The 13378-nt window shown below is 42.6% G+C and overlaps 1 protein-coding gene across 1 annotated transcript in view; it reads right to left on the minus strand.

Annotated features, from left to right (window-relative positions):
- The window catches only part of clstn3 (calsyntenin 3), a 102538-nt gene that overhangs the window by 36911 nt on the left and 52249 nt on the right, over positions 1-13378 (minus strand). Inside the window, exons 10-12 of the mRNA XM_061947868.2 lie at positions 10206-10365; positions 4820-4867; positions 1-36 (exon numbers count right to left, since the gene is read on the minus strand). The exon at positions 1-36 is cut by the window's left edge and continues 113 nt beyond it. Of these exons, the coding sequence (XP_061803852.1) occupies positions 1-36; positions 4820-4867; positions 10206-10365 (244 nt within the window). The remainder of the gene's footprint in view (positions 37-4819; positions 4868-10205; positions 10366-13378) is intronic.

Below are 13378 nucleotides of genomic sequence, written 5' to 3' on the forward strand. Positions count from 1 at the left end.
CCGACAAGAGGCCGTGGAAGCCTCCCACGTACTTTACTGAAAGCACATACAAGAACATGCATAATAAGTAGGGCTGTCAAAGTTAATGAGCTAACGCATGTGATTAATCACAAACAAGAAATCACATTATTCTTTTGCCGGCAGTAAGTCGGACACGTTTCCAGTGAGGGTTGGACTCCGCCAAGGCTGCCCTTTGTCACCGATTCTGTTCATAACCTTTATGGACAGAATTTCTAGACGCAGTCAGGGCGTTGAGGGGATCTGGTTTGGTGGCTGCAGGATTAGGTCTCTGCTTTTTGCAGATGATGTGGTCCTGATGGCTTCATCTGGCCAGGATCTTCAGCTCTCGCTGGATCGGTTCGCAGCCGAGTGTGAAGCGACTGGAATGGGAATCAGCACCTCCAAGTCCGAGTCCATGGTTCTCTCCCGGAAAAGGGTGGAGTGCCATCTCCGGGTTGGGGAGGAGATCTTGCCCCAAGTGGAGGAGTTCAAGTACCTCGGAGTCTTGTTCACGAGTGGGGGAAGAGTGGATCGTGAGATCGACAGGCGGATAGGTGCAGCATCTTCAGTAATGCGGACGCTGTATCGATCCGTTGTGGTGAAGAAGGAGCTGAGCCGGAAGGCAAAGCTCTCGATTTACCGGTCGATCTACGTTCCCATCCTCACCTATGGTCATGAGCTTTGGGTTATGACCGAAAGGACAAGATCACGGGTACAAGCGGCCGAAATGAGTTTCCTCCGCCGAGTGGCGGGGCTCTCCCTTAGAGATAGGGTGAGAAGCTCTGTCATTCGGGGGGAGCTCAAAGTAAAGCCGCTGCTCCTCCACATCGAGAGGAGCCAGATGAGGTGGTTCGGGCATCTGGTCAGGATGCCACCCGAACGCCTCCCTAGGAAGGTGTTTCGGGCACGTCCGACCGGTAGGAGGCCACGGGGAAGACCCAGGACAAGCTGGGAAGACTATCTCTCCCGGCTGGCCTGGGAACGCCTCGGGATCCCCCGGGAGGAGCTGGACGAAGTGGCTGGGGAGAGGGAAGTCTGGGCTTCCCTGCTTAAGCTGCTGCCCCCGCGACCCGACCTCGGATAAGCGGAAGAAGATGGATGGATGGATGGATGGATGGATGGATTATTCTTTTAAAAAAGCAGTTTGATCACCCAATTTTTTTGGATCCTAAATACTCCTTTACCTAACTGCGAATGGCTACCTGAAAGACGGCATGGGCTGCTATAAGGTCAGTGTTTATGTCAATGAAAAGCTCAGCGCAAAAATGAGTAAGGAGACTGTGACGAGAGTGCTCTGTGACAAATTTCGCTTCAAAATACTTATTTACTTTTAGAAATTAAGTAACAGGAGATAACACTTAATAATAATAATAATAACTTGGATTTATATAGCGCTTTTCTAAGTACCCAAAGTCGCTTTACATGTAGAACCCATCATTCGTTCACACCTGGTGGTGGTAAGCTACTTTCATAGCCACAGCTGCCCTGGGGTAGACTGACGGAAGCGTGGCTGCAATTTGCGCCAACGGCCCCTCCGACCACCACCTATCATTCATCATTCAATTCACCGGTGTGAGTGGCACCGGGGGCAAAGGGTGAAGTGTCCCGCCCAAGGACACAACGGCAGTGATTTTTTGGATGGTAAGAGGCGGGGAGCGAACCTGCAACCCTCAGGTTTCTGGCACGGTTGCTCTACCCACTACACCATGCCGCCCACTTATTAAATTTTGAACAACTCCATCCATCCATCCATTTTCTACCGCTTGTCCCTTTTGGGATCGCGGGGGGTGCTGGAGCCTATCTCAGCTGCATTTGGGTGGAAGGCGGGGTACACCCTGGACAAGTCGCCACAACCTCCCAGGTCCAACACAGATAGACAGACAACATTCACACTCACATTCACACACTAGGGCCAATTTAGTGTTGCCCATCAACCTATCCCCAGGTGCATGTCTTTGGCGGTGGGAGGAAGCCGGAGTACCCGGAGGGAACCCACGCAGTCACGGGGAGAACATGCAAACTCCACACTGAAAGATCCCGAGCCTGGGATTGAACTCAGGACTACTCAGGACCTTCGTATTGTGAGGCACATGCACTAACCCCTGTTCCACCGTGCTCGAGGAACTACACGGTACCAGACCCCCCCGGCCTCTTTGATGGCCACGTCTGGCCCATGTACTTGAAACACAAGAAAATAATGTAATAAATAATTTTGAACAACTAAATGACGTAAACTCTAGTATGTCAGCGGCAGTTTTTGGCCTTTCAAGTAGGGAAAGCTATTTTTCCATCTAATCTGTAGACATACAGGACAGTCGCCAATAACAAATCAAAGTTATAAACAGAAAGAAAAATTCACTTGGCAGTGTTTTATATTTCAAGGCTGCTGATTCGCTCATTTTGCTGTCAATCAAAATGGGATTCAGCCCAGACAGGTCATCCAATCATCATGCAGAAGCCCGGCGAACCCCTTTCGATCACTCTCATTAATTCGCTCATTGTCTGTGGGCGGGACAAAGTTGAGTATTTATCCAAATATTGTCTCGTTTGGTTGCAGCACTGTGATGCTACCACATCTGTGAAAAAAGTCCTGCCAACTGTCTCCAAAGTATCTGATTCTTGACAAATGTTAAACGTATCCTAGCGCATTTAGTCAATGTAATGCAAACACAAAAGAACAGATATCACCACTTTTTAAAATATTTTAGGGGAAGCTTACCACCGAGGCTCTAGACCAGGGGTCCCCAAACTACGGCCCGCGGGCACCCCAGCATCCAAACTCTGGCCCACAAGAAGTCCCAAGTTAAAGAATTTTATTTTTATTTTTTATTTATTATTTAAAAAAAAAAAGATTTTAATTTTTTTTTTAATATCTTTCCTTTCTAATCCATTTTCTACCGCTTGTTACTCTTGGTGTCCCCTAGCCGCTCAGGCAAATCATATTGTCTAAAAATTAATGTTCCCATCGATAACGTGACAATGTTAAATGTTGATGAACATCAATGTTAACTGATGTTAAATGACAAAACGGATTATAAAGATAAATACGGTAGCGGAAGTGTCAAAAAGCCAAAGTGTTTGCATTAATCGCCAGATTAAAAATAAAAATAAAAAAGAGTGCCGATATTGAAATTTATAGTCCTTTGTGAGCTTTGATGTTTCCCTTTTGCTTTAAACGACGTAAACTCTTTTGTATCTTCCTTTGTGGTTTTGATGTTTCCCTTTTGCTTTCATGTGTTTTTTGCCTTCTGGTTTGGGCCCCTACGGGCCTTCTGCGCTGCTTTTTTGTAGACTTTTGTATCTGCTCCGGGGGGGGGGGGGGCTTTTTGGCCGTGGCCATGATTGCACCGGAGACCAGCTGCTGGCTCTCTGCCACACTGGAGTCCACATGAAGATGCGTATTAGACATTAACCGAGAGCTAGTGGGCAGCCTAGGACGGAGTCAGTTCTCTTGGTTGTTTTGTTGGGTCTGTTCCTGTCTCTGGCCGTGCTACATCTGCCCCCGAGTAGACGATGGCGTGGAGCCCCGCAGAGGCCAGCGCCTATGTGGGTTTTGAAATTATGTTTTTGTTTTGTTGTTTGTCTATGCATGGTGCAATCGTATGTGCACAATATGTATTGTTTATTGCTAATTTTTTTGGTTTTTCGTTGTGTTTTATTTATTTTTTTTAGCTGCATGTAGAAATGGCAGCCAGTTGCCCCAACTCTGGGGTCTTTTATGTCTTTTATGCCCTTTATTTTCTTTAGTGTTTCCCTCTTGTTGCTATCCATCGACCCATTTTCTTCGGCTTGTCCCTCTCGAGGTTGGGGGGGGGTGCTGAAACCTACCCCAGCTGCGTTCGGGCGGGAAGCGGCTACACCCTGGACAAGTCGCCAGCTCATTGCAGGGCCAACACAGATAGACAACATTCACACTCACATTGACACACAATTTAGTGTTGCCAATCAACCTATGCCCAGGTGCATGACTTTGGAGGTGGAAGGAAGCTGGAGAATGTTTTACCTTATTTTTTTTGTGGACTTCCTGAATCTGCACTGCAACCACAAAATGTCCCCATTGTGGGATAAATAAAGTATATCCTATCCCAGGGGTCGGCAACCCGCGTCTCTAGAGCTCTTTAGCGCCGCCCTAGTGGCTCTCTGGAGCTTTTTCAAAAATGTATGAAAAATGGAAAAAGATGAGGGGGAAAAAAATCTATTTTTTTGTTTTAATATGGTTTCTGTAGGAGGACAAACATGACACAAGCCTCCGTAATTGTTACAAAGCACACTGTTTATATTAAACATGCTTCACTGATTCGAGTATTTGGCGAGCGCCGTTTTGTCCTACTAATTTTGGCGGTCCTTGAACTCACCATAGTTTGTTTACATGTATAACTTTCTCCGACTTTATAGGACGTGTTTTAGGCCACTTCTTTTTCTGTCTCATTTTGTCCACCAAACTTTCCACAGAGGTGAGTTTTGTTGATGTTATTGACTTGTGTGGAGTGCTAATCAGACATATTTGGTCACTGCATGACTGCAAGCTAATCGATGCTAACATGCTATTTAGGCTAGCTATATGTACATATTGCATCATTATGCCTCATTTGTCGCTATATTTGAGCTCATTTAGTTTCCTTTAAGTCCTCTTAATTCAATTTGTATCTCATGACACACTATCTGTATGTAATATGGCTTTTAATTTTTTGCGGCTCCAGACATATTTTTTTTTGTATTTTTGGTCCAATATGGCTCTTTCAACATTTTGGGTTGCCGACCCCTGTCCTATCCTAATATTAAGAAAACAGCACAAGCTAAGTGTAGAATTTTTTTTTACCTTCTGGAATGCTGTTGTTCACTATTTCCTTCTGCTTCTCCTCTGACTCTGTAGGGAATACAAATTGGGAGTGGGTGAAGGGGAAAAGAAAAAAATTTATAAATACACTCATCAAAATGTATGACAACAACATGAGGAGAAGCCTGAACAGACTTGGGAGAGAAAAACAAACATGGGTGAAAAATTGCAAAAAAGACATGCTATAGAATATACTCTTGCATGACTAATTAGCTAAATCTGATTATTTCCAGTACACATGCATGGAAGGCAATTTAATTTTTTTGCAAAAAAATTTCAGCCTCTGCTACCATAGGAGGCTATGTGGCTCCAGGTTGTTCTACAGCAGGGGTGTCAAACTCATTTTAGCTCAGGGGTCGCATGGAAGAAAATCTGTGCACATGCGGGCCAGACTATTAAAATTATGGCATTAAAACAAAAAAATAGAGACAACTTCAAATTGTTTTCTTTGTCTTACTTTGGCCAAAAATAGAACAAACACATTTTGAAAATATTGAAAAACATTGCGGCTGCGGTAAAGTTTAGATCCATGAAGGAAAGAAGAAAGTGAATGAATGTTTATAACTGAATAAATTTACATATGCATAAAAATTAGTTTTCTTTTGTACTATTTTTTTTAATGATTTATGTAACGTTTATGACAACCTTTTTCCAAAACAATATAGAATGTGAGATATACTTATACACTTATCATTTGTTTTCAAAATGGCTACAAAAAAGTGTGACCCCAAAAATGTACTGTGGGACCCCATTTTTATGACTTGATAGGATCTCTGGGACCCCATTCTGAAAATTCCTTGCGCCAACACTGATGGAGTATTGGTGCGTGCAAAACAGCAGCAGGCGCCTGTGGCCTGCGGGCCGGTTCTAATACTAATAAAATAACATCCTGGGGGCCATAGATAATTCATTAAGTCAAGGCCCTTGACTTTGACACATACAGTCACGATCAAAAGTTTAAATACACGTGTAAAGAACATGTCATGGCTGTCTTGAGTTTCTAATACTTTCTACAACTCTTATTTTTTTGTGATAGAGTGATTGGAGCACATACTTGTTGGTCACAAAAAACATTCATGAAGTTTGGTTCTTTTATGAATTTATTATGGGTCTACTGAAAATGTGACCAAATCTGCTGGGTCAAAAGTATACATACAGCAATGTTAATATTTGGTTACATGTCCCTTGGCAAGTTTGGGGTGCGTTTGGAGTCATTGTCCTGCAGAGGTGGGTAGTAACGCGCTACATTTACTCCGTTACATCTACTTGAGTAACTTTTGCGATAAATTGTACTTCTAAGAGTAGTTTTAATGCAACATACTTTTACTTTTACTTAAGTATATTTATAGAGAAGGAACGCTACTTTTACTCCGCTACTTTTATCTACATTCAGCTCGCTACTCGCTACTAATTTTTAGCGATCTGTTAATGCACGCTTTGTTTGTTTTGGTCTGTCAGACAGACCTTCAAAGTGCCTGCCTTACTGGTGACGTTTCACTTCCTTCCACCAATCAGATGCAGTCACTGGTGACGTTGGACCAATCAAACAGAGCCAGGTGGTCACATGACCTGACTTAAACAAGTTGAAAAACTTATTGGGGTGTTACCATTTAGTGGTCAATTGTACGGAATATGTACTGTACTGTGCAATCTAATAATAAAAGTTCCAATCAATCAATCAAAAGTGTGAAGGAAAAAAGACACTTTTTTATTTCAACCGTACATCCCGTCAAAAGCCTAAAGACTGACCGCACATGAGGACGTTCCTGTCTTCACAATAAAAGTGCCGCTCCATCGCACCTGCGCTTTCAAAACAAGAGTCTCCGAAAGCCAGCGCAAACAAGCTAGCAAGCTACGGAGTTTGACGCCAATATAATTCTTGTAAAGTGTATAAAAACGAGTTTGGAAGCTGGACAAATAAGATGCCAAAAACCCAGCACTTTCATGTGGTATTAGACAGAAAGGAGGAACTTTTCTTCTCCTCCATTTGAAAACGTGGACGTTATCATCACTACTGTCTGATTACAATCAATGCAAGTCATCAGAATCAGGTAATACACCAACTTATATTCTTGTCTTCATGAAAGAAAGGAATCTATATGTTAAACATGCATGTATATTCATTAAAACAGCTTTAACATGTAAACAAAAACAGCAAAATAAATACATATAAATTATATACTGTATATATCAATGTATATGTATGTATGTACATATATATATATATATATATATATATATATATATATATATATATATATGTATATATATATATATATACATATATATATATATATATATATATATGATATGAGTGTGTATGTTACTCATCAGTTACTCAGTACTTGAGTAGTTTTTTCACAACATACTTTTTACTTTTACTCATGTAAATATTTGGGTGACTACTCCTTACTTTTACTTGAGTAATAAATCTCTAAAGTAACAGTACTCTTACTTGAGTACAATTTCTGGCTACTCTACCCACCTCTGTTGTCCTGTTGGAACACTCAATTGCGCCCAAGACCCAACCTCCCGGCTGATGATTTAAGGTTGTCCTGAAGAATTTGGAGGTAATCCTCCCTTTTCATTGTCCCATTTAAAGCACCAGTTCCATTGGCAGCAAAACAGGCACAGAGCATAATACTACCACCACCATGCTTGACAGTGGGAATGGTGTTCCTGGAATTAAAGGCCTCATCTTTTCTCCTCCAAACACATTGCTGGGTATTATGGCCAAACAGCTCAATTTTTGTTTCGTCTGACATCACATGGACAAAAATAAGACCTTCTGGAGGAAAGTTCTGTGGTCAGATGTAACACAAATTGAGCTGTTTGGCCACAATACCCAGCAATATATTTTGAGGAGATAAGGTAAGGCCTTTAATCCCAGGAACACCACATATACCGTCAAGCATGGTGGTGGTAGTATTATGCTCTGGGCCTGTTTTGCTGCCAATGGAACTGGTGCTTTAAATGGGACAATGAAAAAGGACAACCTAAAATCATCAGCCAGGAGGTTGGGTCTTGGGCGCAGTTGGGTGTTCCAACAGGACAATGACCCCAAACACACGTCAAAAGTGGTAAAGGAATGGCTAAATCAAGCTAGAATTAAGGTTTTAGAATGGCCTTTCCAAAGTCCTGACTTAAACGTGTAGACAATGCTGAAGAAACAAGTTCATGTAAGAAAACCAACAAATTTAGCTGAACTGCACCAATTTTGTCAAGAGGAGTGGTCAAAAATTCAACCAGAAGCTTGCCAGAAGCTTGTGGATGGCTACCAAAAGCGCCTTATTGCAGTGAAACTTGCCAAGGGACATGTAAGCAAATATTAACATTGCTGTATGTATACTTTTGACCCAGCAGATTTGGTCGCATTTTCAGTAGACCCATAATAAATTCATGAAAGAACCAAACTTCATGAATGTTTTTTATGACTAACAAGTATGTGCTCCAATCACTCTATCACAAAAAAAAAAAGAGGTGTAGAAATTATTGGAAACTCAAGACAGCCATGACATTATATTCTTTACAAGTCTACAGGTAAAAGCCAGTAAATTAGAATATTTTGAAAAACTTGATTTATTTCAGTAATTGCATTCAAAAGGTGTAACTTGTACATTATATTTATTCATTGCACACAGACTGATGCATTCAAATGTTTATTTCATTTAATTTTGATGATTTGAAGTGGCAACAAATGAAAATCCAAAATTCCGTGTGTCACAAAATTAGAATATTACTTAAGGCTAATACAAAAAAGGGATTTTTAGAAATGTTGGCCAACTGAAAAGTATGAAAATGAAAAATATGAGCATGTACAATACTCAATACTTGGTTGGAGCTCCTTTTGCCTCAATTACTGCGTTAATGCGGCGTGGCATGGAGTCGATGAGTTTCTGGCACTGCTCAGGTGTTATGAGAGCCCAGGTTGCTCTGATAGTGGCCTTCAACTCTTCTGCGTTTTTGGGTCTGGCATTCTGCATCTTCCTTTTCACAATACCCCACAGATTTTCTATGGGGCTAAGGTCAGGGGAGTTGGCGGGCCAATTTAGAACAGAAATACCATGGTCCGTAAACCAGGCACGGGTAGATTTTGCGCTGTGTGCAGGCGCCAAGTCCTGTTGGAACTTGAAATCTCCATCTCCATAGAGCAGGTCAGCAGCAGGAAGCATGAAGTGCTCTAAAACTTGCTGGTAGACGGCTGCGTTGACCCTGGATCTCAGGAAACAGAGTGGACCGACACCAGCAGATGACATGGCACCCCAAACCATCACCCAACCATGCAAATTTTTAATTTCCTTTGGAAATCGAGGTCCCAGAGTCTGGAGGAAGACAGGAGAGGCACAGGATCCACGTTGCCTGAAGTCTAGTGTAAAGTTTCCACCATTTGAATTTGAATGCATCAGTCTGTGTGCAATGAATAAATATAATGTACAAGTTACACCTTTTGAATGCAATTACTGAAATAAATCAAGTTTTTCAAAATATTCTAATTTACTGGCTTTTACCTGTATGTAAACTTTTGATCGCGACTGTAGGTTCTACAGTATTACAAAAACCTGTCTGCTGCTGTGGCTACTATCTCCAGTTTAAGGGACATTTTGCACTTAAGGGCCACCATAGTTCTTGCAAATAGTTTGAAATGTGCTATTTTGCTAACTTGTTTTAATTTATGTTTATTAAGTGCACTGTTCCTTATTACGATTTAAAAAAAAAAAAAATTAAAACAATGCTCCAGTACCAGCAGGACTCCTGACTTCTCCAATGTACAGTATATCTATTTCTATAATATTGTCCCTTGAGAAAATAGACTGTCAAAAAAATGCTTGCTGAAATGTGAGGGGTGTATTCTAGTGTATTTCTAAAGGGAATAAGTTTTTTTTTTTTTTAAAGACTATAAAAGTCTCTGTTATCCAGCAGCTGTGACCAGCAACTTCTACAGTGATTGTGAGAATGTATTTGCACTTCTCTCTGCTAATTGCCATCCAGAGATTTAGACATTTTATTGTGGTGCTGCTGTAAGAGGCTGATAGCTGTCTGGCCCTTATTGAATAATTGATGATTCAGTTATATTATTAGCCCTCAAAGACAAAAAAAAACAGCTAAATCATTAGCGAGTGAATGTAAAAAGCATCCCACGAGAGCACGCTTGAAAAACAACAACATCCTGACAGCAGACTGTGTAGCTGGCAACGTGATTTAAACGACACGTCACCAATGGAGGGACCGCACAGCTGCTGCTCATGGTGTTTACGCAAAAACGTGTTTCATTAGCCCTCCGCTCTCTGACGCTGCCTGTCACACTCAATCCGGTTAAGTAAAAGGTGAATTATACATCTACCGCGTCACCAGCGTTCCTCTCACTCACCCCAGCAGGCGCCAATAAGCATTCTCTGGCGGGGGACCGGGTTAGGCAGGGCACCATTGTCGTGGATGAGGGCAGGGTCAAAGGTCACACCGTCCACATACAGGGTCACCGAAGGGAACTGAACGCTGAGTGACAGATGGTGCCACTCGCTGTCGCATACCTGTTGACCACAGAGGACATTAGAACACAATGTTGCGCGCAAACCAGCCCCAAAGTCATAATTGGCCATTTCATCCATCCATCCATCCATCTTCTTCCGCTTATCCGAGGTCGGGTCGCGGGGGCAGCAGCTTAAGCAGGGAAGCCCAGACAGGGAAGCCCAGACTTCCCTCTCCCCAGCCACTTCGTCCAGCTCCTACCGGGGGATCCCGAGGCGTTCCCAGGCCAGCCGGGAGAGATAGTCTTCCCAGCGTGTCCTGGGTCTTCCCCGTGGCCTCCTACCGGTCGGACGTGCCCGAAACACCTTCCTAGGGAGGCGTTCGGGTGGCATCCTGACCAGATGCCCGAACCACTTCATCTGGCTCCTCTCGATGTGGAGGAGCAGCGGCTTTACTTTGAGCTCCCCCCGAATGACAGAGCTTCTCACCCTATCTCTAAGGGAGAGCCCCGCCACTCGGCGGAGGAAACTCATTTCGGCCGCTTGTACCCGTGATCTTGTCCTTTCGGTCATGACCCAAAGCTCATGACCATAGGTGAGGATGGGAACGTAGATCGACCGGTAAATCGAGAGCTTTGCCTTCCGGCTCAGCTCCTTCTTCACCACAACGGATCGATACAGCGTCCGCATTACTGAAGACGCCGCACCAATCCGCCTGTCGATCTCACGATCCACTCTTCCCCCACTCGTGAACAAGACTCCGAGGTACTTGAACTCCTCCACTTGGGGCAAGATCTCCTCCCCAACCCGGAGATGGCACTCCACCCTTTTCCGGGAGAGAACCATGGACTCGGACTTGGAGGTGCTGATTCCCATCCCAGTCGCTTCACACTCGGCTGCGAACCGATCCAGTGAGAGCTGAAGATCTTGGCCGGAGGAAGCCATCAGGACCACATCATCTGCAAATAGCAGAGACCTAATCCTGCAGCCACCAAACCAGATCCCCTCAACGCCCTGGCTGCGCCTAGAAATTCTGTCCATAAAGGTTATGAACAGAATCGGTGACAAAGGGCAGCCTTGGCGGAGTCCAACCCTCACTGGAAACGTGTCCGACTTACTGCCGGCAATGCGGACCAAGCTCTGACACTGATTATACAGGGAGCGAACCGCCACAATAAGACAGTCCGTTACCCCATACTCTCTGAGCACTCCCCACAGGATTTCCCGGGGTACACGGTCGAATGCCTTCTCCAAGTCCACAAAGCACATGTAGACTGGTTGTGCAAACTCCCATGCACCCTCAAGGACCCTGCCGAGAGTATAGAGCTGGTCCACAGTTCCACGACCAGGACGAAAACCACACTGTTCCTCCTGAATCCGAGGTTCGACTATCCGGCGTAGCCTCCTCTCCAGTACACCTGAATAGACCTTACCGGGAAGGCTGAGGAGTGTGATCCCACGATAGTTGGAACACACCCTCCGGTTCCCCTTCTTAAAGAGAGGAACCACCACCCCGGTCTGCCAATCCAGAGGTACCGCCCCCGATGTCCACGCGATGTTGCAGAGTCTTGTCAACCAAGACTCTGCAACTAATTGGCCATTTAATAAAATAAAATGACAATTTTACCCAAATTAGTAGATCACAAGTACAAAACATACAATAAATGTTAAATGATTAAATATGTTATTCCACAAAAAACTGTTTACTAGTCACCTCTGTTTATAGCAAACTTAGCTTTCAAACATTTATTGTCATACATTAAACAAATATGGTAGTTTGAAAAAAAAATAATTTGATTTTATATTCCACAAATACATTCTTAGTCATTAATCTTAGACATCGTATCTATTAGCTTACGAACATAGCTTGCAAACATTCCTTTTTATACATTTAAAAAATGTTATACTTTAAAAAATATTTCAAGAACATTCACATTTTACGATCATTTCTATTTTATTTTAGATTTTTATCATTTCAATTAAAAAAATATATTCATCCATATCGTAACAGCTTGGCAAATGAGCTAACAAATTTAGCTTTAAAGACATTATTAAATAAAATCATTACATTTTAAAATACAAATGTATGTTTTAACTATTTAAAAATGTTCATTTTTTTTATTCCAGTTTTTACTTTTTACCCAGCAGATTTAGTCACATTTTCAGCAAACTTCATGAATGTTCTTTGTGACCAACAAGTATGTGCTCCAATCACTCTATCACAAAAAAATAAGAGTTGTAGAAAGTATTGGAAACTCAAGACAGCCATGACATTATGTTCTTTACAAGTGTATGTAAACTTTTGACCACGACTGTATTATGTATGTATGTATGTATATGTATAGTCATATAGCCAGTCAGAACGACTCCAAAACCAACAAAGCATGTAACTGTCGAAAGAAACCTGATTGCCCCCTCAACGGGGGATGCTTACAAACATCAGTTGTCTACCAATCTAAGGTAATACGCAAGGACATTAACACATCCGACACATATGTAGGATTAACCGAGGGTGAATTCAAAACCAGATGGAACAACCACAAGGCTTCTTTCAGGAACAAAAACCTGCGAAATACCACAGAACTCAGCAAACACATTTGGGACCTCAAAGACAATAATGTTGAATATTCAATAACATGGCAAATTCTTGCATCCAGCACACCTTACAATAGTGGTAATAAAAGATGCAACCTATGCTTGAAAGAGAAACTGTTTATTATCTACCGTCCAGACCTGTCATCCCTCAACAAGCGCAGCGAAATTGTAACAACATGCCGCCATAGACGGAAACACCTCCTAGGTAACACATGAACCAATCACCACGCCCCTAGGCCAGCCTGTACCCACCCACTCTGTGCCCTATATAAACCATGGTATGCGAATGCTCCCATTAAAATCTCCTGACGATTGAGGGTACCCCCCTCATGAAACAGGCCTGTAGAGATGAAATAGTCTTGTGATTTTTTTCCCCACACATACATATATATATATATATATATATATATATATATATATAACACCCTAAGAAAAGTATTCAACAAGAACAACATTAAATTGAGCTACAGCTGTATGAACA

This window comes from Nerophis lumbriciformis, linkage group LG04 (assembly GCF_033978685.3).
Source record: "Nerophis lumbriciformis linkage group LG04, RoL_Nlum_v2.1, whole genome shotgun sequence".
NCBI lineage: Eukaryota > Metazoa > Chordata > Actinopteri > Syngnathiformes > Syngnathidae > Nerophis > Nerophis lumbriciformis.